The 27638-nt window shown below is 42.0% G+C and overlaps 1 protein-coding gene across 1 annotated transcript in view; it reads right to left on the bottom strand.

The window, feature by feature from the left end:
* The window catches only part of LOC122811022 (liver carboxylesterase 1-like), a 683437-nt gene that overhangs the window by 310013 nt on the left and 345786 nt on the right, over positions 1 to 27638 (bottom strand). The window contains exon 2 of the mRNA XM_044082537.1: positions 14300 to 15011. Coding sequence (XP_043938472.1) covers positions 14300 to 15011 — 712 coding nt within the window. The remainder of the gene's footprint in view (positions 1 to 14299; positions 15012 to 27638) is intronic.

Genomic DNA, 27638 nt, shown 5'->3' with positions numbered 1-27638 from the left:
TGTAGAGTGAGGCCTGATGTTTTCTGGAGTTTTCTTCCCATGGTAGGAATAACAAAATCTAATGCAATTTCCTATCCACTTAGAGATTGTCTGTTTCGAAATTGCTTTTCCTTCCATTCCTGTTGCATATGCTACCAGTAGCTGGTCAGTTTTTCTATTGCTCTTGGTCCTGTCCAGGTAGTAACGTAATTGTTTATGTACATCCAAGGTATGCAACAGTCTTTCTCCCCTGTTCTGTGGGTTGGGGAAGAATGTAGGTAGGTGGATAGCTTGATTTAAAGATACCCTGGAGACCACCTTTGGCATAAAAGTAGGATTAGTTCTCATGGACACTCTATCTTGATGGAAGATCAGGAAGGGCTGTACTGCCATTAATGCCTGTAGCTCGGATACCCTTCTTGCTGAAGTGATTGCAAGCAGGAAAGCAGTTTTCCATGATAAGTACTGTAATTCTGCTGTTGCTGCTGGTTCGAAAGGAGGGAGTGTCAACTTTTCTAGCACAAAGTTCAAGTCCCATGCTGGCAATGGTGGCTTCCTAGGTGGTTTTACATTTTTAATTCCTCTCAGAAACTGCCTGAGTAGAGGATGTGAGAAGACTGGAGGATCCAAGTTGTATTCTGCTGAAATAGCTGATGCATGAATCTTAATGGAAGAATAGGACAGGCCGTTGTGGAAGAGCTCTGCCAAGTATTCCAGGACGTTAGCTATGTTTACCAGTGCCACATTTTTTCCTTTTGCAGTACTCCAGATGAGATATCTTTTCCATTTTGCTGAATAATTTTTTCTTGTTGAGGGTCTGCGAGCCTCCAAGATAATGTCTTTAACCCTTTGAGATAAATCTGGGTTATTTGGTCTTATGCAATGCTCCAGGCAGCCAGCTGCAGTGTTTTCAGGTTTGGATGTAGGGTTTTGAAGTTGTTCTGTGTTAACAGCAGGGGAACAAGGGGCAGAGGCCATATTTGTTCCCGAGACACACTCCTCAGTAATGGGTACCAATGTTGCCTTGGCCAGTCTGGAGCTATCAGGATGATCCTTGGACGTTCCTCTTTGATCTTCAATAGCACCTTGTGCATCAAAGGAAGAGGTGGGAATGCATATGCTGTCAGGTTTTTCCAACTGAAGGATAGGGAGTCCACTTTCCAAGCAAGTGGGTGGTATGTCCTTGTGCAGAATTTTTTCAGTTGGTGGTTGTGCGGGGATGCAAATAAGTCTATTTCTGGTAGTCCCCATTTCCCTGTAATGGTTTTGAAGATGTCCGGATGCAGCATCCATTCGTGAGCATCTGTGGTAGTTCTGCTTAGGATGTCCGCTAGTATATTTTCTTTTCCTGGCACAAAAATTGCTTGTAAGTGAATGTTGAAGCTCAGGGCCACATTCCAGAGGTCCATTGCCATCCGGCATAGAGGGTATGAATGTGTGCCTCCCTGTTTGTTGATGTACCACATAACTGTGGTGTTGTCCGTCCTTATCAGCAGTTGACCCTGTTGAAGAAATGGTCTGAATGCCTGAATTGCCAGTTTTACTGCCAGCATTTCCTTTTGATTTATGTGTAGGTGCAGCTGGTCTTGAGTCCATAAGCCTTGTATGCACTTGTCCAGCATGTGTGCCCCCCAACCGAGGTCTGAGGCGTCTGTTGTGATGGCCTGGCTTGGCTGAGTGTTGTGGAAGGGCAGTCCCTTGTTTAATTGACAGGCCTGAGCCCACCATTGGAATTCTTGCTTCAGGCATGGAATTATCGGAATTTGGGTTTCTAGGCTGTGCTTGTGCTGAGACCATAAATTCCTTAGGTACCACTGTAACTTCCTCATATGTAGTCTGGCATGTGGAATCAATATTATGCAGGATGCCATGTAACCGAGAGCTTGCAGGACTTTTCTTGCTGTTAGCTGGTTCTGCTTTGTTAATGCCATGAAGTAGAGAGGGAGTTGCTCCTGTTTTTCTACCGTCAGGAATGCCATTTGTTTTGATGTGTCCAGATCTGCACCCAAGAAGGTTATCCTTTGGGATGGTATCAGCCTTGACTTTTTTATATTGACTGTGTATCCCAGGGCCTGCAGTAGATAAATGACCCTTTTCAAGTCTTCTGTTAGCTTGTTTTTGTTGTCCGCTTGTAACAGGCAGTCGTCCAGGTAAGGGTAAATTTGAATTCCCTGAAGCCTGCAATGAGCAATTACTGATGCCAGGCATTTCGTGAATACTCTGGGCGCAGTAGATAAGCCAAAGGGCAATGCTGAGAATTGATAATGCTCTGATCCTGCAAGAAATCTGAGGTATCTTCTGCAATTTGGTCGTATGGGGACATGCAGGTATGCCTCCTTGAGATCTAGAGTTACCAGCCAAGACTCCTTGCCCAGCATGGGAAGAAGCTGCTGTAGGGTCAGCATTTTGAATTTTGGAACAATGAGGTATGTGTTTAAAGCGGACAGGTCGAGAATAGGTCTCCATTGGTTTTCTTTTCTTGGTACCAGGAAGAGTCTGGAGTAAAATCCTTGCCCTTGTTCCATAGATGGTACCCTTTCTACAGCTCTCATCCTTAGTAAGTGAGTTATTTGTTCTAGAGCTTCTGTCTTCTGATTTGGAGGTAGGTTTGGCATTTCTCTCTTCCTTGGTAGAGTATGGAAGTGAAACCTGTAACCTTGGTCTATTGTCTGTAAAATCCATTTGTCTCCTGTGATGTAATGCCAGTTTACTGAAAATAAGGCTAGCTTCCCGCCTAAGGGTGCTTCTAGTTGTTCCCTGGTAGGCGGTGCCAGAGCCAAGTCACTGTGATTGTCCTGTGGAAGTGGTGGTGGCTGGATCTGTGGCTGCACCTCGCTGGTTGTTATTTTGCCACTGACGTCCCCTGTAGGCACCTCTGGATTGACCCCTGCCTCTTGAGCGCCTGTTCCTGCCTCTCGGAGCTCTGGAGGTGTCTGGAAAGGACCAATTCTTGGAAGGCCAGTTCCTGCTAAACCTTGGAGGCTGGACCTGCAAGAAATCCTTGACTGTCTGGACAGATTTTGCTTTCTCTTCCACCTTCTTCAGCACCTGCTGTGCAGGGGAGCCAAACAGATTGAGCTTATCCATGGGAGCATCTAGGAGCTTTGATTTAACATGGTCTGGTAAGGACTGCTCTTTTAACCATGCATGTCTTCTGATCACCGTGCCAGTCATGGCTGATCTAAAGGAAGCCTCCAGTGCATCATAGCCGCATTTTAAGGAATGATTACTGACCTGCTGAATGTTATGTACCATTTCCTGTACAGATTTTTATCTAATGGTTCATCAGAGGTTAGTTTTTTAGTTAACTGGTCTAACATAAATTCCTGATACTGAATCATGTGGAATTGGCAGTTCAAGGCCCTAGCTGAAAGAGTAGCAGAAGTGTAAACTTTTTTACCCTATCTCTCTAAGGCCCTAGATTCCCTTTCAGAGGGAGGGTTTTGGCAGAGGTAGCTGCTACAGCCTTGGGTCCCTGGGAGATAGTTTCGGGATCTGCAAAGGGGCCTTATACAAATGATAATGTGTGTCCGAACCCTGTAGTACCTATCGGGCTTAGCGGGGCGGAGGTAGAGAATCAGGAGCAGTACAAGCATCATTAAATGCATCATCCACAACAGTAAGTACTGGAGGAATGGCTAAAGGCCTATGCTGTGGCAAATGCAAAAAGGTTCTAAGCCTTTTCCTAGAGTCTGAAAAATCCTGGCCCTGCCATTGAAATTGTTCCCTCATAGCATGCAAGGTTTCCCCAAAAGAAAATTCCTCAGGCGGAGAGGCAGAAGGAATGGACTCTTCTGCATCAGAGTCCTCATAAGGAGAAAAGGGGCCCTCTGGAGGGTTTGAATTATCTGAATCATCAGAGGAGTCATCTGAAGGAACTGGCTCAGGGGACTCTACTCTAGTCCTCTTCTCTGGAGGTGGGTGAGAGGCCCTGTCTGGATGTGGTTGGGATCCCCGGATCAAAGAAATGAGATCCTCTGCTAGACTAAGCATTTGTGAACTAGAGCTAGGCCTGTGAGAGGGGGTCTTAGCAGGCACAGTTTTGGTAGTTTTTGCTGCTTTAGCCCTGGCAAAGGCCTTAATCGACATGGATGCAGGAGGCCTAGCGGCTCCACGTGCAGGGGTGGATATATCCAAAGGGATAGTGTCAGATAAATCCTGTGAACCTGCAAGAGCAGGTGGGATTTCAGTAGCAGATTCAGCCAAGCTAGATGAGGCCTCAGTAAGAGGTAAGTTTTCGGCCGAAGGAAGAACCGTGGACTCGGTTTCAGCCGAAACCGAGACACTCGCGGTTGGCTTAACCGCGGTTTCGGCTGAAACCGCGGACCGCGAGTGTCGGTCCTTTTCCTTGCGCTTTTTAGAAATTTGCGTAGTCGGAGTATCCGACAGCATAATGTAAGCAAAAGCGGAGCCGAAAAACTCTTCAGCAAATTCTAACCGACGTCTAAGCGTCCGTCGGTTGAAAGAAGCACAGGCTAGACAAGCTGCTACGTCGTGGTCTGGGCCTAAGCAAGGTAAGCAGTAAGAGTGGAAATTTTTATGAGGTATTTGTTTCCCACAAGTTAAACAGTTATTCACTTTTTCTGACATCGGCTGAGGCAAGAAAGAGTCCCCAACGGGGTACTTAGCTTTTTAGAAGTCTTCGGTAGTAGTAATCTCTGGTTCTGACCGACCGGCACTTGCGAACAGCTTCTGCTTCGGGCGCCACGCGGCAAGAAAGACTGAGGAAAATGGCATCGGCTGATGCCTTTATACCCGAAGAACTGCAGCTATGACGTCGGGTGAAGTGTGACACCAGCCGAGGCCAGACCCAGACTTTTGAATCCGGCCGACCGAGGGGCTGCCTGACGACAGGACAACCCATTTGTAAGGGCTGCAGATGCATCCTTGAAGGACATCAATGGTTGTTCTGCAGTTCCAAACTGAGGACGAAGAAAAATGGAAACTAGGAAGGGGCAGAGTAAACATATGAGTGAAAGTCAAGAATTTTATTTTCTATTAGCTAGTACAGACGACCTTTGAGGCAGTAGGAACAGAGGAATGTTCTGAACAGGGATAAAAGGAAGCCACAGTTAGCAGAGAAGGAATCCTGAGATGACCCATAAATGGAGAAACCTTCATGAGGAATGAATGGAGGAGACGTAATGCGAGAGTGACATGTGACCTGATCTTTACAAATCAAGGTGGGGGGGGGGGCTGGAGGAATTTTAAGTTGGGATCACCAGCAGAAGGACTGACTGGCTGAAGTAACAGCAGGTTAAGGCAACTATAATGGATAGCAAGGCCTAGAGGGAGACACACTGTAAACAGTTTGACATGATGGACAATGTCACATCAACATGGCAAGAGAAGTGGAGGGGAGAGGGGAATTCTACTGGGAGGATATAGAAGGATATCCTGGAAGATCAACTCTTAAATGAATGGGAGATGTTAAGGAGGTGGGATTAAATGAGGGATAACAGGGGAAAGAAGTGCGTGTGTGTGTGTGTGTGTGTGTGTGTGTGTGTGTGTGTGTGTGTGTGTGTGTGTGTGTGTGTGTGTGTGTGTGTGTTACTGGAAATGGCAAAGATAGAGGCTCTGTGATAAGTAGGCAAAGTGATGCACACACAGTACACAACACTACTCCAGGTTTTAGAGGGCCTGGAAGCACTGGGATGGAAAGTGCTAGAGATGTGCTGCTGGTGCAAACTGTTATATTGCACATGCTCCGGCACTTCAGTGAGGTGAACTGGTAATGTCATCAGCTACTGGAAAGGGGAGTATGATTTACAGAGAGGAGCTGCCATTTACCTCCAAGCCTGCTTCTCTGGGATGGGAGAGAGATCCAGGGACAATACAAGAAATGGAAACAGCAACTCTAGATGTTAAGATGGTTAGATAAGTCAGTGATAACTAATGGTTGGAAGAGTACAGTAAATTACATGGTCATTCCAATTGATGGCAGTATCAGCTAAGCAATTTCTTACTGCAAGTGTCAAATCCATCACTGTAAGCCCTTCAACTACGAAAAAATAACGTCTGACTCTGAAAGCAAACAGTGAATCTCCAAACATGCTGTACTGCCAATATAACATTTTTTGTATAAAGGCTTCAGCTCCTGTACCTGAAGAATGAGGAAGTACGCCTACCTCATTCCTGATCACTGTACCCTAGACTAAGCGTTATGCTTTTAATTTTCACAGTCTTGGAATTACTATAATCCACCTTCTACATACAATTAGTGCCGCAGTTTAGGTGATCCCAGCTGTGGTCCTCACACTATAAACAGGATCCTTATAACATACAGGAGAGCAATACAGAGTCAGACAGAGAGGGACATAAGAGATGGCAAAGAAAAACAGAACGAAATTCCAGATGTGATACTAAATGTAATTATATATGTAGGGATGGAGCCAATTATGATAAATAAATGACAGTATTTCTAAATGGTTTACACAGCTGCATGGGGCTGGTACAAGATATCACATGCTGCTACACAAGTTACAGTTTTATAACTCTACTGCATATGTGCACACACAACTGCAGGAATAAATTAGGTATGCAAAGCAGAGTTCACTTCATCTTCTGTAGTCATTAGATAAGTGAATTGCAGAGTGCAGTTTGTACAGAGACCAGAAATATATAAGCTACATCTTGGGACTAACCATATCAAAATATGAACCCTAACAATGAAGTAGCAGCACAACTGATGTATTGCTCAGTACAATAGTACCACAGCCTGGCATGCTCCACACCTACCACAGTGACATCACACCTCCCTTGCTACTGAGAAGACATTGAGGCAGATTTCTTTTTATGAATGGCATACAAAGTGGCTATGCTCTGCATGGAGAGGAAATGAGCAACAAATGTTTCTGAACTGTGGAACACTGACGTTCATCTGTGCCGTAGTTCATGAAGTCTCCTTCCACACTACTGCATTTTACTGCACACATAAATACTATCCATACTGTCCTGCCATGAGAATTAAACATGCTGCTGATTGGGCTTGCGAACAGAAGATTTCTGTCAGACACCAGTAAAACAACACCAGTGCTAGTTATAACTACAGGTACTCCTTTAGACTTCTGGCATACATTACACCTGGCACACTCTAACAAAAATGCAGTAGAATTACTTCAGGTTTAAAATACTTGGGAGTCTACAGTAACAAGACTTTCCAATTCATAAAATGCTCTACTACAGCCGTTTACAAAACAAACTACTAGCAGACTGCACAGGCCAAAACGCTACTTTACAGACCAATCCTGAATCCAGGTCTCTCACCACTTACACCTGGGCCTTCACAATTGCTGCATCCTGTTAGATGGTGTTTCTGATTATAAATTCTAAAATAATTTTACTACCTATGACAGCACTGCAAAGTTTGACATGGATTTCCCATGTAGGGTACACTCAAGTGTTGTTGTTCTTCTTCTTTCGGCTTTTCCCGGTTAGGGGTCGTCACAGTGGAACTCCGGACCGCTAACGATTGGCAGTAGATTTTTACGGATGCCAAGGTGACAGCCCAACACCCAACCTTCAACGAAGGCACACCAATTCACGCATGTCTTTCTTATGTCACCCAACTGTGGGGAGGACATGCAGACTCCACACAGAAGGCACTCCAGCCGAGAATCGAACGGGAGAATCTCTCGCTGTGAGGCGACAATGCTACCGCGGCTATTAGGGTACACAAGTGTCATAACCTAAGATCACTAGTGTGTGAGAAGGTGGAAAATAGGACTGAGATCAGTAAACAAGTGCTAGTTCCATATGAGGCCATACTGCCTTACTATACGGCAATTCCTTTTTATGAACCATGCTACATCCAGAATAAACAGAAGCACCCTGTGCAAACCCATGTGTGGGATTGTAGACTACGTAACCACTATTTTTGTTGAGATTAAGAAAAAGGAAAATGTTTAACCTATAGTGCACTCTTTGAACCACATAATTCTGCAATATTGTGTTGTAGAGATGTTTTTCATGTGAAAATTTGAAACTGAGTAAATTATTAAAGTAAAAAAGTACATAAAAACTATGCAATATATCTGTTAAAACACCCATCCCTTCATTTTGAAAACCTCTAACCAGATACCTAGTAAATAAAACTAGCATGTCATTTGTATATACTTATCTTTGCTCACTCAGTTGCACTTTTTTTTTTAATTTACATATTTCAAAGTTGGACATGTCACGACCCTGAGCTGGAAAAATATTACCCCATAAATAAGGAATTATTATAGAGTCATTTACATTGTGGATGTTATATACACCATCTTAAACATTTACTATAACACAGCTTATTACACAGCAGCTACTGGATACAAGCTGCTGGCAATCTTTGCTAGGCAGCCACTAGGCAAGGTTTAATAAGTGGCACGTATTTAGTAGGGCAACAGATCTTGCAGGGTAGCAGTGTGGAATTAACCAATGTGGAACACTGACTGGATGTTGTATAAACTTGGAATGCCGCTGCAGCATGCTGATAGAAATCCTTGGGACCCTGTCTTCTTTGTACTTTTTTTCTTTTGGCAGCATCTGTGGAGCATAACTCTTTCAATAATTCTTCTTGGGGCGATCGTGCTGTAATGCATACGCTGTAAGACATAGGGCATACTCCTGAACTTTCATCTTTTCTACCTTTACATTGATATATTTTACTGATTACAATGGACAGAGGAACAAATTGTGTTGCTTACAATACTTCAGTAGCTTACAATCCTTTTATTAATCTGTCTGAGAACCATCAATAAAGTACAGTTGTGTACACTTTCCATAAATGTAGATGTTCAAGTGTATTCACTGTTGCAGTCATTACATTTGGGGGTAATCTGCTGGCAGGTTGCCCTCAGTCGGCCTGATTAACAAAGTCTTGGGTCCGGTGTCAGTTACTGTCCCTTCTTCCATTACGTCAGGTCATCAGGGGTATAAAACATGCAGTCAACGCCATTACATCAGTTTTTCTTGCCCCAGATGTCAGATGCCCCTCAAATGGGGAGCAAATAAAATGAGAAACACAAAAAATATACCTCCATTCCCAAAAGCAAATACACCAAAAGGGCTTTTAAGCATTGTGAAAGAAAGTAGAGGTATAGCCAAAGAAAAATAGGGGGCTGGAGGGATGGTAACCAGGACTGCAACAGTGAATACACTCGAACATCTACATTTATGGTAAGTGTACACAACTGAACTATGTTCTTCATGTTTCACTGTTGCAGTCATTACATTTGGGTAGATTCCCAAAGCAATGGTTAGGTGGAGGGAATTATACAGCATTAGGACCAGCTATAAGGCCCTGCAGGACAGCAGTGGCAATGCCAGCTATGGATTTAGAAAAAAGTGGTAAATGGTAATGTTTGGTGAATGTATGAACTGAGCTCCAGGTAGCAGCTTCTAGAATGTCCCTGGTAGGAACACCTCTGAGAAAGGCTGCCGAAGTAGATGCAGCCCTGGTGGAATGGGATCTGATCCCCGGGGGATAGCCTTTCCATGGTGCATATAGCAAAAACAAATATAATGGCTTATCCATTTGGAAATGGTTTGCTTTGAAATAGCCTTTCCCTCAGCCCCTGCAGCAAATGCCACAAGCAGTTGTTCAGATTTTCTTTGAGATTTTGTTCTGCTTAAGTAAAATCTAAGTTGTCTGTGTACATCCAATGAATGCAGAATCCGCTCCCCCTTGTTCTGTGGATTGCGAAAGAAAGTTGGCAAATGACTTGTCAGATTAAGAGCCACACTGGATACCACCTTAGGCATGAAGGATGGATTGGTCCTGAGAGATACCCTGTCCACATGGAAAATGATGAAAGGCTCCACTGCCATAAGAGCCTGTAATTCTGAAATCCTTCTAGCTGAAGTGACTGCTAAAAGGAAAGCTGTTTTCCAGGAGAGAAATTTTAAGTCTGCAGTAGCAGCTGGCTCGAAAGGAGGGAGTGTGAGCTTTTCCAATACAACACTGAGGTCCCAGGCAGGGGTTGGAGCTCTCCTGGGTGGTCTTAAGTTTTTGGCTCCTCTGAGATACTGCTTTAGCAGGGGATGAGAGAAGAGGGGAGGTTCTGTGTTGTAATGAGCTGAAATGGCTGAGGCATGGATTTTTATGGAAGAGAAAAACAGGCCCTTGTGAAGCATCTCAGTTAAGCATTGTAAAATCAGAGGAATGTTGGGAAAGCTGTGCTTATCCCTTGAGATTGATTCCATGCACAGAATCTTTTCCATTTGTCAGCATAAGATTTTCTAGTACTAGGCCTTCTCGTCTCCAAAATGACATCCATCACAGGTTTGCTGAGGGATGCTAAGAGTGAATTTAGGTGATTAGCCACGCTGCAAGATTCAAAGTTTGGAGCTGAGTGTGCAGAATTTAGTTGTTCTGCTGAGACAGTAAGTAAGGTGTCTGAGGCAGGTGCCACAGTGGAAGGTGTGACAAATTGTGTAGGAGTGGGTACCAGTGTTGGCGAGGCCAGTCCTGAGCAATCAAAATCATTTTTAGTTAGTCCTGTTTGACTTTTAGTAGAACTTTGGAGATCAGAGGCAGAGGGGGAAAGGCATAGACTGATAGGTTTTTTCCAGTTGAAGGATAGAGCATCCACTTTCCAGGCTTTTTTGTGATGAGTTCTTGTGCAACATTTGTCCAACTGAGAGTTCTGGGGTGAGGCAAAAATATCTATGTCTGGGCTCCCCCATTTGCGTGTCAACATGTTGAAAATCCATGGTTCCAGTTTTCATTTGTGTGGGTCCATGAGATTTCTACTTAGTTCGTCTGCCAGAGTATTCAGCTTTCCTGGCAGGAATTGAGCTTGTAGTTGTACTTGATAGGTCAAGACCGTGTTCCACAATGCCAGCTAGTCTGCAAAGGGGGTAGGAGTGTGTACCCCCCCTGCTTGTTTATGTACCACATAACTGTGGTGTTGTCTGTCTTTATCATTAATTGTCCTGGAAGAAGGTAGTCCTTGAATGCTGTCAGTGCATTCTGTACAGCTAGCATTTCTTTTTGATTGATATGAAGGTGCATTTGATTTGGGCTCCATTTGCCCTGCATGCACTTCCCTGCCAGATGTGCCCCCCCAAGCATAGTCTGATGCATCTGTAGTTAGGGTTTGGGCGGAAGGGGGTGGTATGAATGGCATTCCCTTGTTTTGGTGGCAGGCCTCTGCCCACCATAGGAACTCTAGTTTCAGGCAAGTTATGATAGGAATCATTGTTTCCAGGCTGTGACAATGCTGATTCCATAGACTTTTTAAGTACCACTGAAGTTTCCTCATATGCAGTCTTGCATATGGAATTAGAAGAATGCAGGAGGCCATGAACCCCAAGGCTTGCAGTATTTGCCATGCAGAAAGCAGGGTTTTTTTGGCCACCTGTTTGAAGTAAGTCACCAAATGAATTTGTCTGGTGTAAGGAAAGCCATCTGGGCAGTTGTATTCAAGCTTGCACCCAGGAATGTGATTTTTTGAGAGGGTACCAATTGTGATTTCTTTTCATTTATAGTATATCCTAGACAAGTTAGAACCCTTTTTACAAATGCCAGATGGTTTAGAAGAGTGCCCTTGTTTTCTGCCTGAATTAGACAATCGTCCAGGTATGGATATATTTGAATATTTCTTTGTCTGCAAAATGCAGTTACTGGAGCCAGGCACTTTGTAAAGACCCTGGGCGCAGTAGATAAGCCAAAGGGCAGTGCAGAGAACAGGTAATGCAAGTAGCCTGCTTTGAAGCAGAGGTATCTTCTTCAAGATTCCCTGATTGGGATATGCAGGTAAGCCTCTTTTAAATCTAGAGTTGCCAACCAGACATCTTTGCCTAGCATAGGAAGTAACTGGTGAAGAGTCAGCATCTTGAATTTTGGAATGTCCAGAAAGGTGTTTAGAGTAGATAAGTCCAGGATTGGACACCATGATTTGTCTTTTCTGGGTACCAGGAAAAGTCTTGAATAGAAACCCTGTCCCTTTTCCTCTTCTGGTTGAATAGCCCCCATGCTCATGAGGGATAGTACTTGTTTCTGGGCCTCTGCTCACTGATTTGGGGGCAGGTCTGGTCATCCATTTGGAACTGGCAATGTGTGGAAATGAAATCTGTATCCCTGGGATACTATATTTAAAAAACATTTGTCCTGGGTTATAAGCTGCCAGTTTCTTGCATGAAGCGCCAGTTTTCCCCCCAAAGGGGTGGCTAAAAGGTAAGTGCTTGGTAAGTGCAAAGGGAAGTCATTGAGATTGCTTACCATAGGGGGGTGGTGTCTTGTTGTTTCCAGATTTGGAGGAGGAGGCACCCCATTGTTTTGTCCTGAAAGTCCCTTGTGACTGAAACCTGGAGCCTTTGGAATGTCTGGGTTTGACTTGAGTGGCTCTTGAAGGAACTGGAAAGGACCATTTCTTACGCCAGTGCCTACTAAATCTTGGAGGTTGCACTTGTAAGAAATATTTCACAGTTTGCATAGATTTAGCTTTATCTTCCATCTTTTTTAAAACTTCTTCAGCCTTATTACCAAAGAGACGGTCCTGTTGTAAAGGAGCATCCAACAATTTTGCTTTAACATGATCAGGCAGATTTTGCTCTTTGAGCCAAGCATGCCTTCTCAGCACTGACCCAGTTACAGAAGCACTGCAAGAGGCCAGCAAAGAATCAAAGCCACATTGCAAAGTATGTTTTCCAACTTGTTCAGCTGAATGCAATAAATTCTGTAAATCTTTGTTTTCCACACAGTCAGAAATTAACATCATTTTCTGTTTAAGCAGTCCCATGATATGCAGTTGATATTTAAGCATATGAAATTGACAGTTTAAAGCCCTGATTGCCAAGGTTGCAGAAGTGTAAACCTTTTTACCCATCTATCCAACGCCCTGGAATCTCTATTAGAAGGGGTAGGATTTTTAGCTGTAGAAGCCTTAATGCCCTTGGGACCCTGAGAAATGGTTTCAGGATCTGCACAGGATTTTTGAAAAGGAATTTGTGGGAGTCAGGGACCCTGTAGTATCTGTCTGGCTTACAAGGAGCCAGAGGCAGAGAATCAGGAGCCATACTAGATTCTGAAAAAACATCATCAACAATGTCTAGAACAGGAGGTATAGCCAAAGGCCTATGCTGAGGAAGAAGAAGAAAATCCCTAAGTCTCTTTTTAGATTCAGAGAAATCCTGACTTTCCCAGTGGAAATGTTCCCTTAAGGTATGTAAAGTTTCCCCAAAAGAAAAATCCTCAAGTATAGACAATTCCTGTTCATTAGAAGAGCCATAAGAAATAGAATCCTGTTCTGAAGATTCCTAATCAATGTCTTGCCTAGGCCTCTTAGAAGGGTTGGCTACCCCTGATCAGAGTAATTAAATCTTCAGCCATTTTGATTATTTGTTTTTTAGGCATAGGGGCCTGCACATGTGGCCCAGGCATCCTTTTTTTAGGCATAGGTCAAGATTTTGGCCTTAGTTTTGAAGATGGCATTGGTCTAATACACAAATCTTTAGGCCTGAAAACACCCTCAGAAGCCGGTGCCTGCACAGCGGCTCCGGACCCATCCAAGGTAGAGACATCCGTGGGTTCCACAATTGAAGCATCTCGTGGCAAATGGGTGTCAGTAGAGGCCTGCAAATCAGAAGTAGTGGGTATCAGGGGCTGCGAAAGCGCCTCACTGAGTACTGGCAAACTGGCGACTGGCTTAGGAGAAGCGTCGTCGGCAGTTTTGGACCTCAACGGCCTGTCTCTGTCTTTTTCTTTGTGTTTTTTAGGTATTCCGGTAGTCGGACTGCTAACCGACGGCATTTCTGGATAACTAAAGTGTGAGCCAAAATATTTAGAAGCAAAAATGTAACGACGTTTGATAGTGTATTGATTAAATAAAGCACAAAACCGACAGCAAGGTACGTTATAGTTAGGGCCTAGGCAAGGAATACAGTACGAATGAAAATCCTTATGTTTTATTTGCTTCCCACAAGTAATGCAATTAGTAACTTTTATGACATCGGTAAGGAGCAAGAAAAAGTTTCCCCAACAGGTACATAGCTTTTTAGTTGAAGACTTCAGATCTGAAACTCGAAAACGAAAATTTCAGGAGTCGGCCGACCGGCACTTGCGAACTGCTTCTGCTTCGGGCAAGAAAGACTGATGTAGTGGCATCAGTGGCATGTTTTATACCTTTGACGACCTGACATCATGGAAGAAGGGACAGCAACCGATGCAGGACCCAAGACTTTGTTAATCAGGCCAACTGAGGGCAACCTGCCAGCAGATTACCCCCAAATGTAATGACTACAACAGTGAAACATGAGGAACATCATGTTGTTACGGAACTACTTCTCTTTAATATTCCCCTTTACAGCAATCATACTTGAAATAAACTTTGTTACTTACCTGATGTGTTCTGTGGTGAATTTTGCCGCAAAAGTTCCAATGCCAAAAAACCAAATGCATTCAAACGATAATTAAAGCTTACATAAACAATGTTTGTCTGCTTGGCTAGCATTTCAGTAGGGTGATAACCTTCCTCAAAGCTACTTAAAACGTGCAAGAATCCACCATGAATGTAAACCATGACTGGTAAGTTAGCATCCTTCGACAAACTGGGGGTCCACACGTTTAAGTGCAGGCAGTCCTCTGAGCCCAAGACCCTTCCAGCTTGTGACATGGGCCGAACCTGGGCGCACATATCTCTAAACTGGGTAGCATCATATGTACCATTCCAGCAGGCATTGGCAGTTTTAAGACCAGCTGATGGTGTCCACCTTTGGCTGCCAACAGGGGGAACTGCATAGGGTATTGCCTTGAATGTGTATGCAGTACTGCTATGATAACCTCTCACAACTCCACAATCTGTTGTAACATCCACAAGAGTGTAACCTGAATCCCCAGAGAGGTATGCCAATAAAGCAGCAATGGCAGCCAGTGCTATGATGCCCCAGCAAAGAAAAACAGTCACCTTAAGGCTTGGGATAGGGCAGACTTGTACTGCTTCAGTCCTCGAACTCTGAAACTGCTCATCTTCCTCTTCGGAGTGGACAAGATGTTGATATTCATCAGCAACAAACTCCTGGTCAGAATCTTCTTCAGTCATTGCTATTTTCATCTATACAAAAATAAAAACAACAGTCTTCATACTTGACAAGATGCAAAAATGGAACAAATAAAAGCACTGCTACCCTGTAAAAAGTGGGCAAACATACCAAAACAATGGAACTCAAATACGATCTGCAGCACTTTTCTTAGAATTAAGTAAAATGGCTCAACCTTGCCTAAATATTTCTCTTGTTACGGTATCCATAAGCGAAATGCTACAAATGTAATCTGCATCAGTAGTTTGTAACACAAAAAGTACAGTTTTGTACCTACCATAAATGTAGATGTTCGAGTGTTCACACTGCTGCAGTCATTACACTTGGGATATCCTGCCATCAGGCAGTCCCGCAGTCGGCCAGAGTTCCAAAGTCTTGGTCCGGCGTCAGTTGCTGTCGCTTCTTCCCTGACGTCAGTGCACCAGGGGTATATAAGATGCATCCAACGCCATTTTCTTCAGTTTTTCTTGCCCCAGATGTCAGGTGCCTCCAAGTAGGTAGGCAATACATATTGCTAATAAAAAATATACATAAAAATAAAAATAATACCTTCAGTTACAAGCAAATACACCACAAAGGTTGTATAGGATAGAAAGGTATAGATAAGTCCAGCTAGTTCAGAGGGGATGGAGGGAGGGTAACCTGGACTGCAGCAGTATGAACACTCGAACATCTACATTTATGGTAGTTACAAAACTGTACTATGTTCATCGTGTTACACTGCTGCAGTCATTACACTTGGGTAGAATCCCAAAGCTAAGGTTGGGTGGCTGGTCTATAAAGAGTTAGGATTGGCTATGAGGCCCTGCAGAACTGCAGTGGCAAATCCTGCTCTGGAGTTAGAGTAAAGAGGCAGGTGGTAATGCTTGGTAAAGGTGTGCACTGAACTCCAAGTTGCAGCCTCCAAAATTTCCTTGGTAGGTACTCCTCTGAGAAAGGCTGTTGAAGTGGCTGTTGCCCTGGTGGAATGTGGCCTAATGTTATTTGGGACTGATTTTCCATGCTGTGTGTAGCAGTAAGGAATACAGTGTCCTATCCATTTGGATATAGTCTGTTTTGAGATAGCCTTGCCCTGTGATCCTGCAGCATATGCTACAAACAGTTGCTCAGTTTTCCTGAAAGCTTTTGTTTTGTCAAAGTAGAAGCATAGCTGCCTGTGTATGTCCAAAGAATGCAGACGTTTCTCCCTTTTATTCTGGGGGTTTGGATAAAAAGTTGGCAAATGGATGGTTTGGTTAAGAGCCACACTAGATACCACCTTTGGCATAAAGGTAGGGTTTGTCCTTAAAGAAACCCTGTCCTGATGAAAAATTATAAAAGGTTCCACTGCCATTAATGCCTGTAGCTCTGAGACTCTTCGTGCTGACATTACTGCCAGGAGCAGAGTTGTTTTCCATGATAAAAATTTTAGATCGGCTGTATTGGCTGGCTCAAAAGGTGGCAGGGTTAGTTTTTCCAAAATGAAATTGAGGTCCCAAGTTGGTGTTGGTGCTCTCAGGGGCGGTCTTATGTTTTTAGCCCCTCTGAGGTACTGTTTTAGCAAGGGATGAGAGAATAAAGGAGGATCCGTGTTGTAATGTGCTGAAATGGCAGAGGCGTGGATCTTAACTGTTGAGAAGGATAGGCCTCTGCCCAGCATCTCAGTTAAGTATTGTAAAATCTGAGGAATGTTTGGAATAAGAGGGTCAATGTTTTGAGCCTGGTTCCAGGTGCAGAATCTCTTCCATTTTTCTGAGTAAGCTTTCCTGGTGCTAGGCCTCCTGGCCTCCAAAATGACATCCATAACAGCTTTAGAGAGAGGTGTTGCCTGTTTGACTAATGAATTTGCCATGCAGCCAAGTTTAGGGTTTTGAGCTGACCGTGCAAGATCTGATTGTTTTGTTGAGTCAGAAGGTGTGGAATTTGAGGCAAAATCCATGGTGAGCCTTGGGCTAAGTTCCTTAAGATAGGGTACCAGTGTTGGCGTGGCCAGTCTAGAGCAATCAGGATCATCTGTGGTTTTTCTTGTCTGGCTTTTAGGAGTACCTTTGAAAGGAGAGGCAGTGGCGGGAAGGCATAAACTTTTAGGTTTTTCCAGCTGAACAAAAGAGCATCCACTTTCCATGCTTGTTTGTGATAAGTCCTTGTGCAGAATTTTTGTAGTTGGCAATTCAGTGGGGAGGCAAAAAGATCTATGTCCGGGCACCCCCATTTTTGCATTATCATGCTGAATATTTGTGGATTCAATTTCCATTCATGAGGGTCCATGATATTTCTACTTAGATCGTCTGCCAGAGTATTTTTCTTTCCTGGCAGGAATTGTGCTTGCAGGTGAACTTGATACATTAGAGCTGTGTTCCACAAGGTCATGGCTTGCCTGCATAGGGGATAAGAATGAGTGCCCCCTTGCTTGTTTATGTACCACATTACTGTGGTGTTGTCTGTCTTTAATAGTAATTGTCCTGGATGCAGAAGGTCCTTGAAAGCTGTTAAGGCATTCTGAACAGCCAACATCTCTTTTTGATTGATGTGAAGATGCATCTGGTCTGTGGTCCACTTGCCCTGAATGCATTTTCCTACCATGTGTGCTCCCCAGGCGTAATTCAAAGCATCTGTTGTTATAGTCTGCCTGGCTGTGGGTAGGGTAAAAGGCTGACCCTTGTTTAGGTGACATGCCTGTGCCCACCATCGAAACTCCTGTTGTAGGCAGGGAATCATTGGTATTACTGCTTATAAACTGTGAGAGTGTTGAGTCCAAACACTTTTTAGGTACCATTGTAATTTCCTCATATGCAGTCTGGCATATGGTATTAGTAGTATGCAGGATGCCATGAATCCCAGGGCCTGCAGAATTTTTCTTGCAGGGAGATGGGACTTTTTTGCCAGTAGTTGAAAATATTGAGTTAGTTGAACTTGTTTGTCTGGCGTGAGGTAAGCCATCTGGGCCGTTGTATTTAAACTGGCACCCAGGAATATAATCTGTTGTGAGGGCACTAGTTTTGACTTATTTTCGTTTACGGTGTACCCTAGAGAAATTAGCAACCGTTTTACAAACGCCAGATGCTGTAGAAGAATGTCTTTTGTCTCTGCTTGAATGAGGCAGTCGTCCAGGTATGGATATATTTGAATTCCTTTTTGTCTGCAAAATGCAATTACTGGTGCCAGGCACTTTGTGAAGACCCTGGGCACAGTAGATAAGCCAAAGGGCAGTGCAGAGAATTGGTAGTGCATTGTACCAGCTTTGAATCTGAGGTATCTTCTGCAATTTTGTTTGATAGGGACATGCAGGTATGCCTCTTTGAGGTCCAGAGTAACAAGCCAAGCCTTCTTGCCCAGCATGGGTAGAAGCTGCTGTAATGCCAAAATTTTGAATTTCGGAATATCCAGGTAAGTATTTAGAATTGAAAGGTCTAGTATGGGCCTCCAGGCCTTGTCCTTTCTGGGGACCAGGAAGAGTCTTGAGTAAAATCCTTGTCCTTGTTCCTGTTGTGGTACTTTTTGAATAGCTCTCATGTCCATGAGGGCTGAAATTTATTTTTGTGCCTCTGCCCATTGATTTTGTGGCAGGTCTGGCATTCCTTTTAGCCTTGGTAAAGTATGAAAGTGGAACCTGTAACCTTGAGACACAATATTCAGAATCCATTTGTCTTGGGTGATTGTTTGCCAGTTTTGAGAAAAAAGTGCTAGCTTTCCCCCTAAGGGGGCTTCCAAAATGGAAGTGCTTGGCGTACGAAAGGGAAAGTCATTGTGACTCTTTCCTGTAAGGCTGAGACTTGTCCTCACCTCCTTTTGGGGTTGAGGTGCCCCACTGTCATTGTCTGTTTGAGCCTTGGGGTTGAGATCTGCCTCTTGAGCATCTGTATTTGCCTCTCTGTGGCCTGTCTGACACTGGAAAGGACCAATTCTTTGTTGGCCAATTTCTGCTAAATCGAGGTGGCTGTACCTGTAAGAAATCCTTGACTGTTTGCATAGATTTAGCTTTATCCTCCATTTTCTTTAACACCTCTTCTGCCTTAACACCAAAGAAGGTATCATGCTATAAAGGAGCATCCAATAATTTTGCCTTAACATGATCAGGTAAACTCTGTTCTTTTAACCAAGCATGTCTTCGAATCACAGAACCTGTAACTGCGGCTCTACAAGAGGCCTCTAAATAATCAAAACCACATTGTAGAGTATGTTTTCCCACCTGTTCAACTGCATGCAATAAATCCTGCATTTCTTTACAATCAGGAGCTTCTGAGCTTGCAAGGATTTTCTGTTTTAACTGAGCCATTAAATATTGTTGGTACTTAAGCATGTGAAACTGGCAATTTAAAGCTCTTACTGCTAAAGTTGCAGAAGTGTATACTTTCTTCCCCCATCTATCCAAAGCTCTGGAATCTCTGTCAATAGGTACTGGATTTTTTGCAATGGAAGCCTTAACCCCTTTTGGACCCTGGGAAATAGTTTCTGGACCAGCCGAAGGGTTTTTATAAAGAAACTTGTGAGAGTCAGGGACTCTATAATACCTATCTGGCTTGGCTGGTGCAGGGGGCAAAGAATCAGGAGATAAGCTGGATTCAGAGAACACATCATCCACAATATCTAGCACAGGCAGAATAGCCAAGGGCCTGTGCTGAGGCAATAAAAGGAAATCATTGAGCCTTTTCTTGGATTCTGAGTAATCCTGACTTTCCCAATGGAAATGCTCCCTCATGGTATGTAGTTTCTCCAAAAGAATAATCCTCAGTAGGAGAGGCTGAAGGGATAGATTCTTCAGCATCAGAGTCCTCATAGGGGGGTAGAGAGTATCCCTGGTCTGAAGAGGAATCAGAGGAAATGGAAACCTGATCAGAGGAATCATAGTCTGTATCCTGCCTAGGCCTTTTCTCAGGAGGGGGATGGGAACCCCTGATTAGAGTAATGAGGTCTTCGGCCATTTTAAGCATCTGTTTCTTAGGCATGGAGGACTGTCCAGGAGAATGCTGTACTTGTTTCTTTGTCTTTAATGGTACTTTTGTCTTGGCTGTTGTTTTAATAGTAAGTTGTGAAGGTCTGAAAACACCCTCAGAAGCTGATGCCTGCTCAGCGGCTCCAGACCCATCTGAGGGATTAGTTTCCGTAGGCTCAATACCTTGAGTTTCCAGAGGCCTAGTTGTCTCCACGTGGGAGTCAGAGGCGGCCTGCAGCTCTGAGGTAGTGGGTGTCAGGGGCAGAGAAAGCGCCTCACTGAGAAATGAAAACTGGCCTAGAAGAGGTTTCGTCGTCGGTTTTGGACCTCGGATGCCTGTCTTTATCCTTGTCCTTGCGTTTTTTCGGTATTGCGGTCATCGGTTGATCCGACGGCATAGTATAATTGAACCTTCGGCCAAAGTAGTGCAAAGCAAAATCAAAACGTCTTTTTATAGTGCGTTTGTTAAATCTAGCACAAAACCGACAACTAGTGACGTCGTGATCAGGGCCCAGGCATGGAATACAGTAAGAGTGGAAGTCCTTATGAGGTATTTGCTTCCCACAAGAAATACAATTATTAACTTTTTCTGACATCAGTCTGAGGCAAGGAAAAAGTTTCCCCAATGGGTACTTAGCTTTATTGAAGACTTCGGATCTGAAATTCGACTTCGAAAATCTCAGGAGTCGGCCGACCGGCACTTGCGAACTGCTTCTGCTTTGGGCACCATGCTGCAAGAAAGACCAAAGAAAATGGTGTCGGATGCATCTTAAATACCCCTGGTGCACTGACGTCAGGGAAGAAGCGACAGCAACCGATGCCGGACCAAGGCTTTGGAACTCTGGCAGACTGCGGGACCGCCTGATGGTAGGATAACCCAAGTGTAATGACTGAAGCAGTGTAACACGATGAACATCCATGATTATCTTCTGACATACAGACTACTTTTTTATTTAAGCCTGAATGCTTTTAAAGATTTGAAGCCAAGCTGCATGTTTACCGATCTGGCCTATTTCTTCTTACCATTATTGACAACAGTCATTATAAGACAATGACAAACCAAGAAACAGTAACACAGAAAGAGATGAGCCAACTACACTAGAACCAGGACAAAGCAATGTTATTCCAAGTTTAAGCACTTTCGTCTGAGTGTAACCAAAGACTTCTTCAGAAACAATAACAAGCAGTGTAAACACATCCATTTAAATACCCCTCCCAAAAACCATGTGACCTACACACGAATTGCATCAAAAAATTAAAGAAATAAATTCTCAGCCCAAAACAATGCATAATATAAATACAAATACGAATGTTCAAATGTTAAACACTGTTAAAAGAAACTAATGATATGCAAAAAAAATTTAAAAACTCAATTAAACTACTACTATCCCACACTATAGCCAAACTATGGAACAATCTCCCCACACCACTACGTAATATACCTAACCACAACAATTTCAAATCCATGCTTCTCTCCCATCTCTCCTCCAAGTGGGAATGTCCTTCACATGCTCCCACCTAAAACTCCCACACTACTAACTCCACACCTAAATCATCATTTCTTTGCCTACTTTAACTTAATTCAGAGATCTTGCTCAGAACACCTTTTCATAAATCTTTTGCATGCATGCTCTGGCCTACCTTACTCATATTCTCAAACTTTCATTGTTTGTTTTTCTTATCCATTGTACCCATAATATTGTTTTCCTCTGTAATATTGTTAATTTGTCTCTATTTGTATGTATTTGTATGTCTGTTTGGGGCTTTTCCCCTCGGGTCTCCACTGAAAAAGGGTAATTCTTACCCAGCTGGACCAACCCGGTTAACAAATGCAAATAAATAAATAATAAATAAATAAATAAGAAAGTAATTTAAGAATACAGGCAATGGAAACACTGTTATTTAGTCCTGGATATGCACAAGCATGGAGACTAATCTGCCACCTAAGTTCTTTCAGCTCAATTAACTCATTCCAAGGACCACCCCTAGCATCCCTATGCACAGTGTCAATCCCAATAAAACCAAACTCATGGTTAAGGTTCTCAAGTACATGCCTTGCCAATGCATTATGAACATTCCTCTTTCTAATATCAGAAATATTTTTGTATATACGTTCACCAAATGTTCTCTGTGTTTTTCCTACATAAAAACAATTACATGATTTACATGATAAACAATACCAACAGTGCTGCAGTTGCAATAAAAATATGTGTTAATGCAAGTGCCATTAACATAAACCTTATCTAGTTCAATAAGAAATTTACATTGGTTGCAATAGCCATACTTATGGGTACCCATCCTTTTAGATGAATAAGAGGGTTGTGAGGATGGCAAAACTTCAACAAATTCCTTAAAGCATCTTTCTCTTCTCTAAGCAATTTTAACCCCATACTTGTAAATCTCCTTTAACTCATTATAACAGGCAAAAATGTGCCAATGGGTGCACAAGATTTTATAAATTGGAAAACTTTCAGGGGTAAAAGTAGTAATAAAACACAAAGTATAGTCCCTCTCAGAGTCATTATTCCTTACTAAAGGTGGTAAGGAGACATTGTCTACTGAGGTATGCAGCAATGGTGACAGAAAACCACTAACCCTTTTCAGTCTGATTTCCTCAAATACTCTTGTCAATTAAATCTCTAGGGTACCCCCTGGATAAAAACATATCAGTCAGAACACCTGCCTCACATACAAAAGCTTCATCTACCGAAATCATCCTAGCAAGGCAAACAAACTGGGCCTTCACAATGCCCTTTTTTTGAAAAATAGGATAACTATCAAAATGTAGAAAGCTGTTAGAATATGTAAGCTTTCTGTAAATGTTATTAATGAATCTACTATTACCAACATCTTTGGATAGATGAATATCCAAATAAGATATACCAGTCTTACTCAAGGTATAAGTGAAACTGAGAAAAGGGGTGGTCTGATACATATAGTCAATAAACTGTTACAGTCCATACTCAGAACCCTTCCATAAAATAATGATATTATCCAGAAACCACATATATAAACACCATGGTGGAGATGACCCCAAATAGTTAAAAATACATTTTTTCTCCCATTGTAACATAAAGATGTTTGCAAAAACAGGGGTGCAGGCTGCCCCCATTACAACACCTTTTTTCTGGAGAAAATAATGCCCATCAATAAAAACAAAATTATTCTTCAGCACAAGTTCCATAAAAAGGTCTAATACACTGATGTCATTATTGCAAAAACAAGTTCAGTCAAAAAATCATGAAACCACATCACGTGGAATCACATTAAATAGATTAACTACATCTACTGTGCAGAAAATAATTTCATCATCAAATTCCACCTGGGATACCTTACTCAAATGAATCTTTGCAAATATGTGGATAGGTCTCTAAAACATTTGTGGTGGTACAGCGGTAGCATTGTTGCCTCACAGCAAGAGGTTCTTCTGTTCAATTCATGACTGGAGTGCCTTCTGTGTGGAGTCTGCATGTCCTCCCCGCGGTCGAGTGGCCTCTGAAAGACATGCGTGAATGGGCGTGCCTTCGCTGAAGGTTGGGCGTCGGGGTGGCAACTCGGCACCATAAAAAAATGTACTGCCAATCATTAGCAGACCGGAGTTCCGCTGTGGTGACCCCTAACCGGGAAAAGCTGAAAAGACAAACAACAACAACATATCTAGCCAAAGGATGGGTTTTGGACTTGAAAGCATTCACTATGGGTCTCGGGGGGTCCCTAATGTTCTAATGTATCTTAGGCAATCCAAATATGGAAGGTGTAACAAGAAATTTTCACATTAAGGAAGGACCAAGTGTCCATATCAATTTGTCTCTGGTCCACCACATCCTGTAAAATCCAATCAATTCTGTCACAGGCAATATTTACCATATTTAGGGAAGTCTCCTCATAAAAATCATAATCACACAAATGAAGGAATATTTTGTTTAAACAATCATCAACATTCATTATAACAACCCCCGACCCTCATCTGGCTTCATAACACATATAGACCTATTTCTGCATAACAGTAACAGAAGGTCATTTTCACTTTCAGAAAGATTCTTAATTACACACTTCTTACTGTTACTTAAAACAGACCTAAATTCAAAATCATAACACTTTTCAAAAATAAGTAAGGGTGCAGCCAACGGGGGGTTGAAAATACTGCTCCTTCTAAGTAGCTGTACCCCATTAGAACAGCACTCAATAAAACTGAACTGAGTATTCTCTTTAAACAGCAGTCTAAAATTGATTTTATGTAAAAAAAAGCTTCAAGTCAATGATAAAATCATCAATTTTAGAACAAGTCGCTGGAACAAAATTAAACCCTCTAGATAGAAAATTAGCAGTAGTGGGGTCAAAGTCATTACCTGTATAACTGTAAACAAAAAAGTCACTTTTTGTGTTCTGTATTATTTTTAAGTTATCAGAATAACACACCTCAGAGTCATTTCTCAGGTTACTGTCCACAACCATAGAGCACAGTCCTAGTTCCTCCTCTTCTGGTTTTGCTGTGGGCGAGCACCAATCCAGTTTGTTTGCTCCCTCATAGAGTTCTGCTGATAGTTGCAACTGTTCCTGATCCTTTCCGAGTGTCTGAGAGGGTCTGGGTCTAAAGGGGTCAGGATCAACATCATTAACCCCATCAGTCTCATGACTAGAACCAATAGCAGAAGAATTGGGAGATGACATGTTACCATGAGGTTTAGGATAGGCCACATTGCATGAATAATTGAGGCAGTCACGTTCAAATTTCTTTTCCTTCCTCCATTGGACATCAATAACAATTTTGTCAATGAAAGGAAAAATGTTATAAAAATAGTCTTTATACTGATCAAAGAGTAAATCTCCCTGAATAACAGCTTCAAGATTAGTAGCTTCCTGCAATATTCCATCGATCGTCTTATGGTTGTGCTTGATAAATATCTCAAGCAATTTGCAACCCTGATGGTTGAAAAGTTCAGTTAATTCAGTATGTAAAGGGGAATCAGAGATAAGCCCATTAGGAAATGTCCAATGGCGAAGTCCCTTCGGTACTCTCCGCACTTTAATGATTTCTATAAAATAACAGTTCTCTACTTGTAATTTTCTTATTTTCAATAATTTGTCTTTAAGTAACTCAATATATTCATGCAGAGAACAATTAAATCTTGGAGCATCATGATTAAAGCTGATGTTCTGCTTAAACCAAGCAGAGAAATTAATAGGCTGTTCACTAGATCTCTAGGGTAGAAACAAATTCAGTAACAGATCTGTTCTGAATGGCCACACAGGATTGGTTAGAATGCAACTGTTGCCCGGGGGTGATGGAAGCAGCCTGGAATTCACCAGCACCTTCCAAATCAATCCATGCTGCCAAGCCAGCAACCTGGAGTGTCAATTGCTGAACAAGTTAAAATCCCAACTTGCCCAACAAGGGCTTCCAATCCATTCGATCCTGGTGCAGTGACCCCAACTCCAGAAGTAGAGGCAGCTGAAGACATAACAACAAACCAAGAACCAGTAACACAGATAGAGATGAGCTAACTAGAACCAGGACAAAACAATTTTATTCCAAGTTTAAGTGCTTTCATCTGAGTGCAACCAAAGGCTTCTTCAGAAACAATAATAAGTAGTGTGAACACATCCATTTAAATACCCCTCCCAAAAATCATGTGACCTACACAAACATTGCATAAAAAAATTAAAGAAATAAATTCTCAGCCCAAAATAATACATAATATAAATACAAAATATGAATGTTCAAATGTTAAACACCGTTAAAAGAAACTAATTATATGCAAAAAAACAGTCATTATAACCCCCCCTGCAGTCCTGTGGGATTATGTCTCCACTGACCAGTTCAGCAGGACTAGCAGCAGCACAATCAGTTTCTCCCTTAATTTCTGGAATATTCTAAGACTGGGAAGTCACCAATCACCAGCACACATGCCAGTAAGTGAAACTCAAATTTTCAGTGACACATTGAAGTTATCAGGTAACTTGCTTGTCTTCTCACAATTTCTGCAGTTTGCAAGATTTCAGCAGTTTGAAAAGAAAAGCTTCCTGCTTCCTTTGCCCACAGAATGGACTCTTAGGTGTAGCTGAAGAATGTCATTTTTTCTTTAAGTCTAAAAGTTAAGTTAGTGTTCTGGCCATAAGGCCATCAAGGCATGCTGTATCTCCTGAACAGGATCATAAACTATGCCCCCAACCCATGTATCCAGAAGTTTCTTAAGAGTCTAAACTGTTTTCTGAGCTGATTCAATCAAGAATTTTATCACATAAGTGAACAGTTCTGTTACATAACCATTTTTTATTTTAGGTATTGAAATTTTTAAATTTTGTTTGTATGTTCTACAACTCACATAAACTTTATGTCCAATAATGCTGTAATGTCTTACGATTAAAAATCTTGTAAGCAAATATCAGTTGTCGTCGAATCTCTACGATGCATTGAATACAGATTCATTCCGCTACATCTGCTTTTACAGTCCAAGTTTGTAACTTCTGTAATCTATTTGGTGAGCCTTCTCTGTACTTGTTCAATACTGTTAACATTACCAGAATTTCAAACTCTGCAGGGAACTGCCTTTTCTCCAACTCAGTTGGCAAAATATGGAATAACCTTCCCTTACATATCTCCTCTCTAGCCACTTTTCCTTTCTTTAAGAAACAACTTCTTTCACATCTGAACAATTTCTGGCTCTGCTCTTGTACCAATCCAGACTAACCTACTTTCATCTTTCAACTATATTTGTATTTATTTAACACTCCAATCTTTCTCTCTAATCACAAATAACTTTATGATTCTATTGTTACCACTGTTGTAAAAAAAAAATAATTAAAATTTTTATTTTTTGTTTTAATTACATAATTAGTATGACATAGTTGGTATTATTTGTTTTTTGTTAGATTTGCATTACCTGACCTGAACTAATATCCTTGTATTTGGCTCTTTGCCTATATCATATGTGATTATTTTACATGTATTTCTATAACCATGCTTTAATCTGTGGAGCTTTTCTCCCCGGGCCTCCACTGAAAATGGACAACAATCCAGTTGGACTAGCCCGGTCAACAAATGTAAAATAAAAAATAAATAAATAAATAAATACTGTGAAGCTGCCCAGCACTATATATGAAAAACCAGTACTGGATTCTAGCAAAGGCCTGATATGCATATCCCTCAACTGTACAGATTTGCCCAGAAGGTCCAGATTTTTGCCTCATATTTTAGGTCTGTTATTCATAAAATCTGTGGGTTTTTTTGACAAATCACTGGCTGATCTAATTGACATGTATTTTGAGTTTCAGGCTTCATATCATTTAGAAAATGCATTCTAGCATACATCCTCTTATTCTAACAATTTTCTAAGTATATAAGAGCAATATTTAAATGTGTCTCTATTTTTTGGCCTTTTATCCCCATTATGTCGGGCTTTGTCCAGATTTCTTGTGCTAAGAGGTTGAGAGGTATGCTAATATGTACTTTTTGTAATGTAACAAGACACTTATCTGGCAGAAATATTCTTAAATATAAAGCCCGTTGTTCAGATTCCTTACATCTAATTATCAGAACATCTTGTTCAAAGGAAAAATTAGCAGCCATCGCAATACCTACATTTTTACAACTATTTACTTCTTGTAATACAAATTATGAAAGCTTAACCAGTTTGATTATGTGTGCCCCCCCCAAAAAAAAAAAAAAAAATATATATATATATATATATATATATATATATATATATATATATATATACACACCTTC

This window comes from Protopterus annectens, chromosome 9.part0, assembly GCF_019279795.1.
Source record: "Protopterus annectens isolate FY-2018-M chromosome 9.part0, PAN1.0, whole genome shotgun sequence".
Lineage (NCBI taxonomy): Eukaryota > Metazoa > Chordata > Ceratodontiformes > Protopteridae > Protopterus > Protopterus annectens.
The sequence above is the reverse complement of the archived record's forward strand: the minus strand, read 5'-3'. Positions and strand labels throughout refer to the sequence as shown.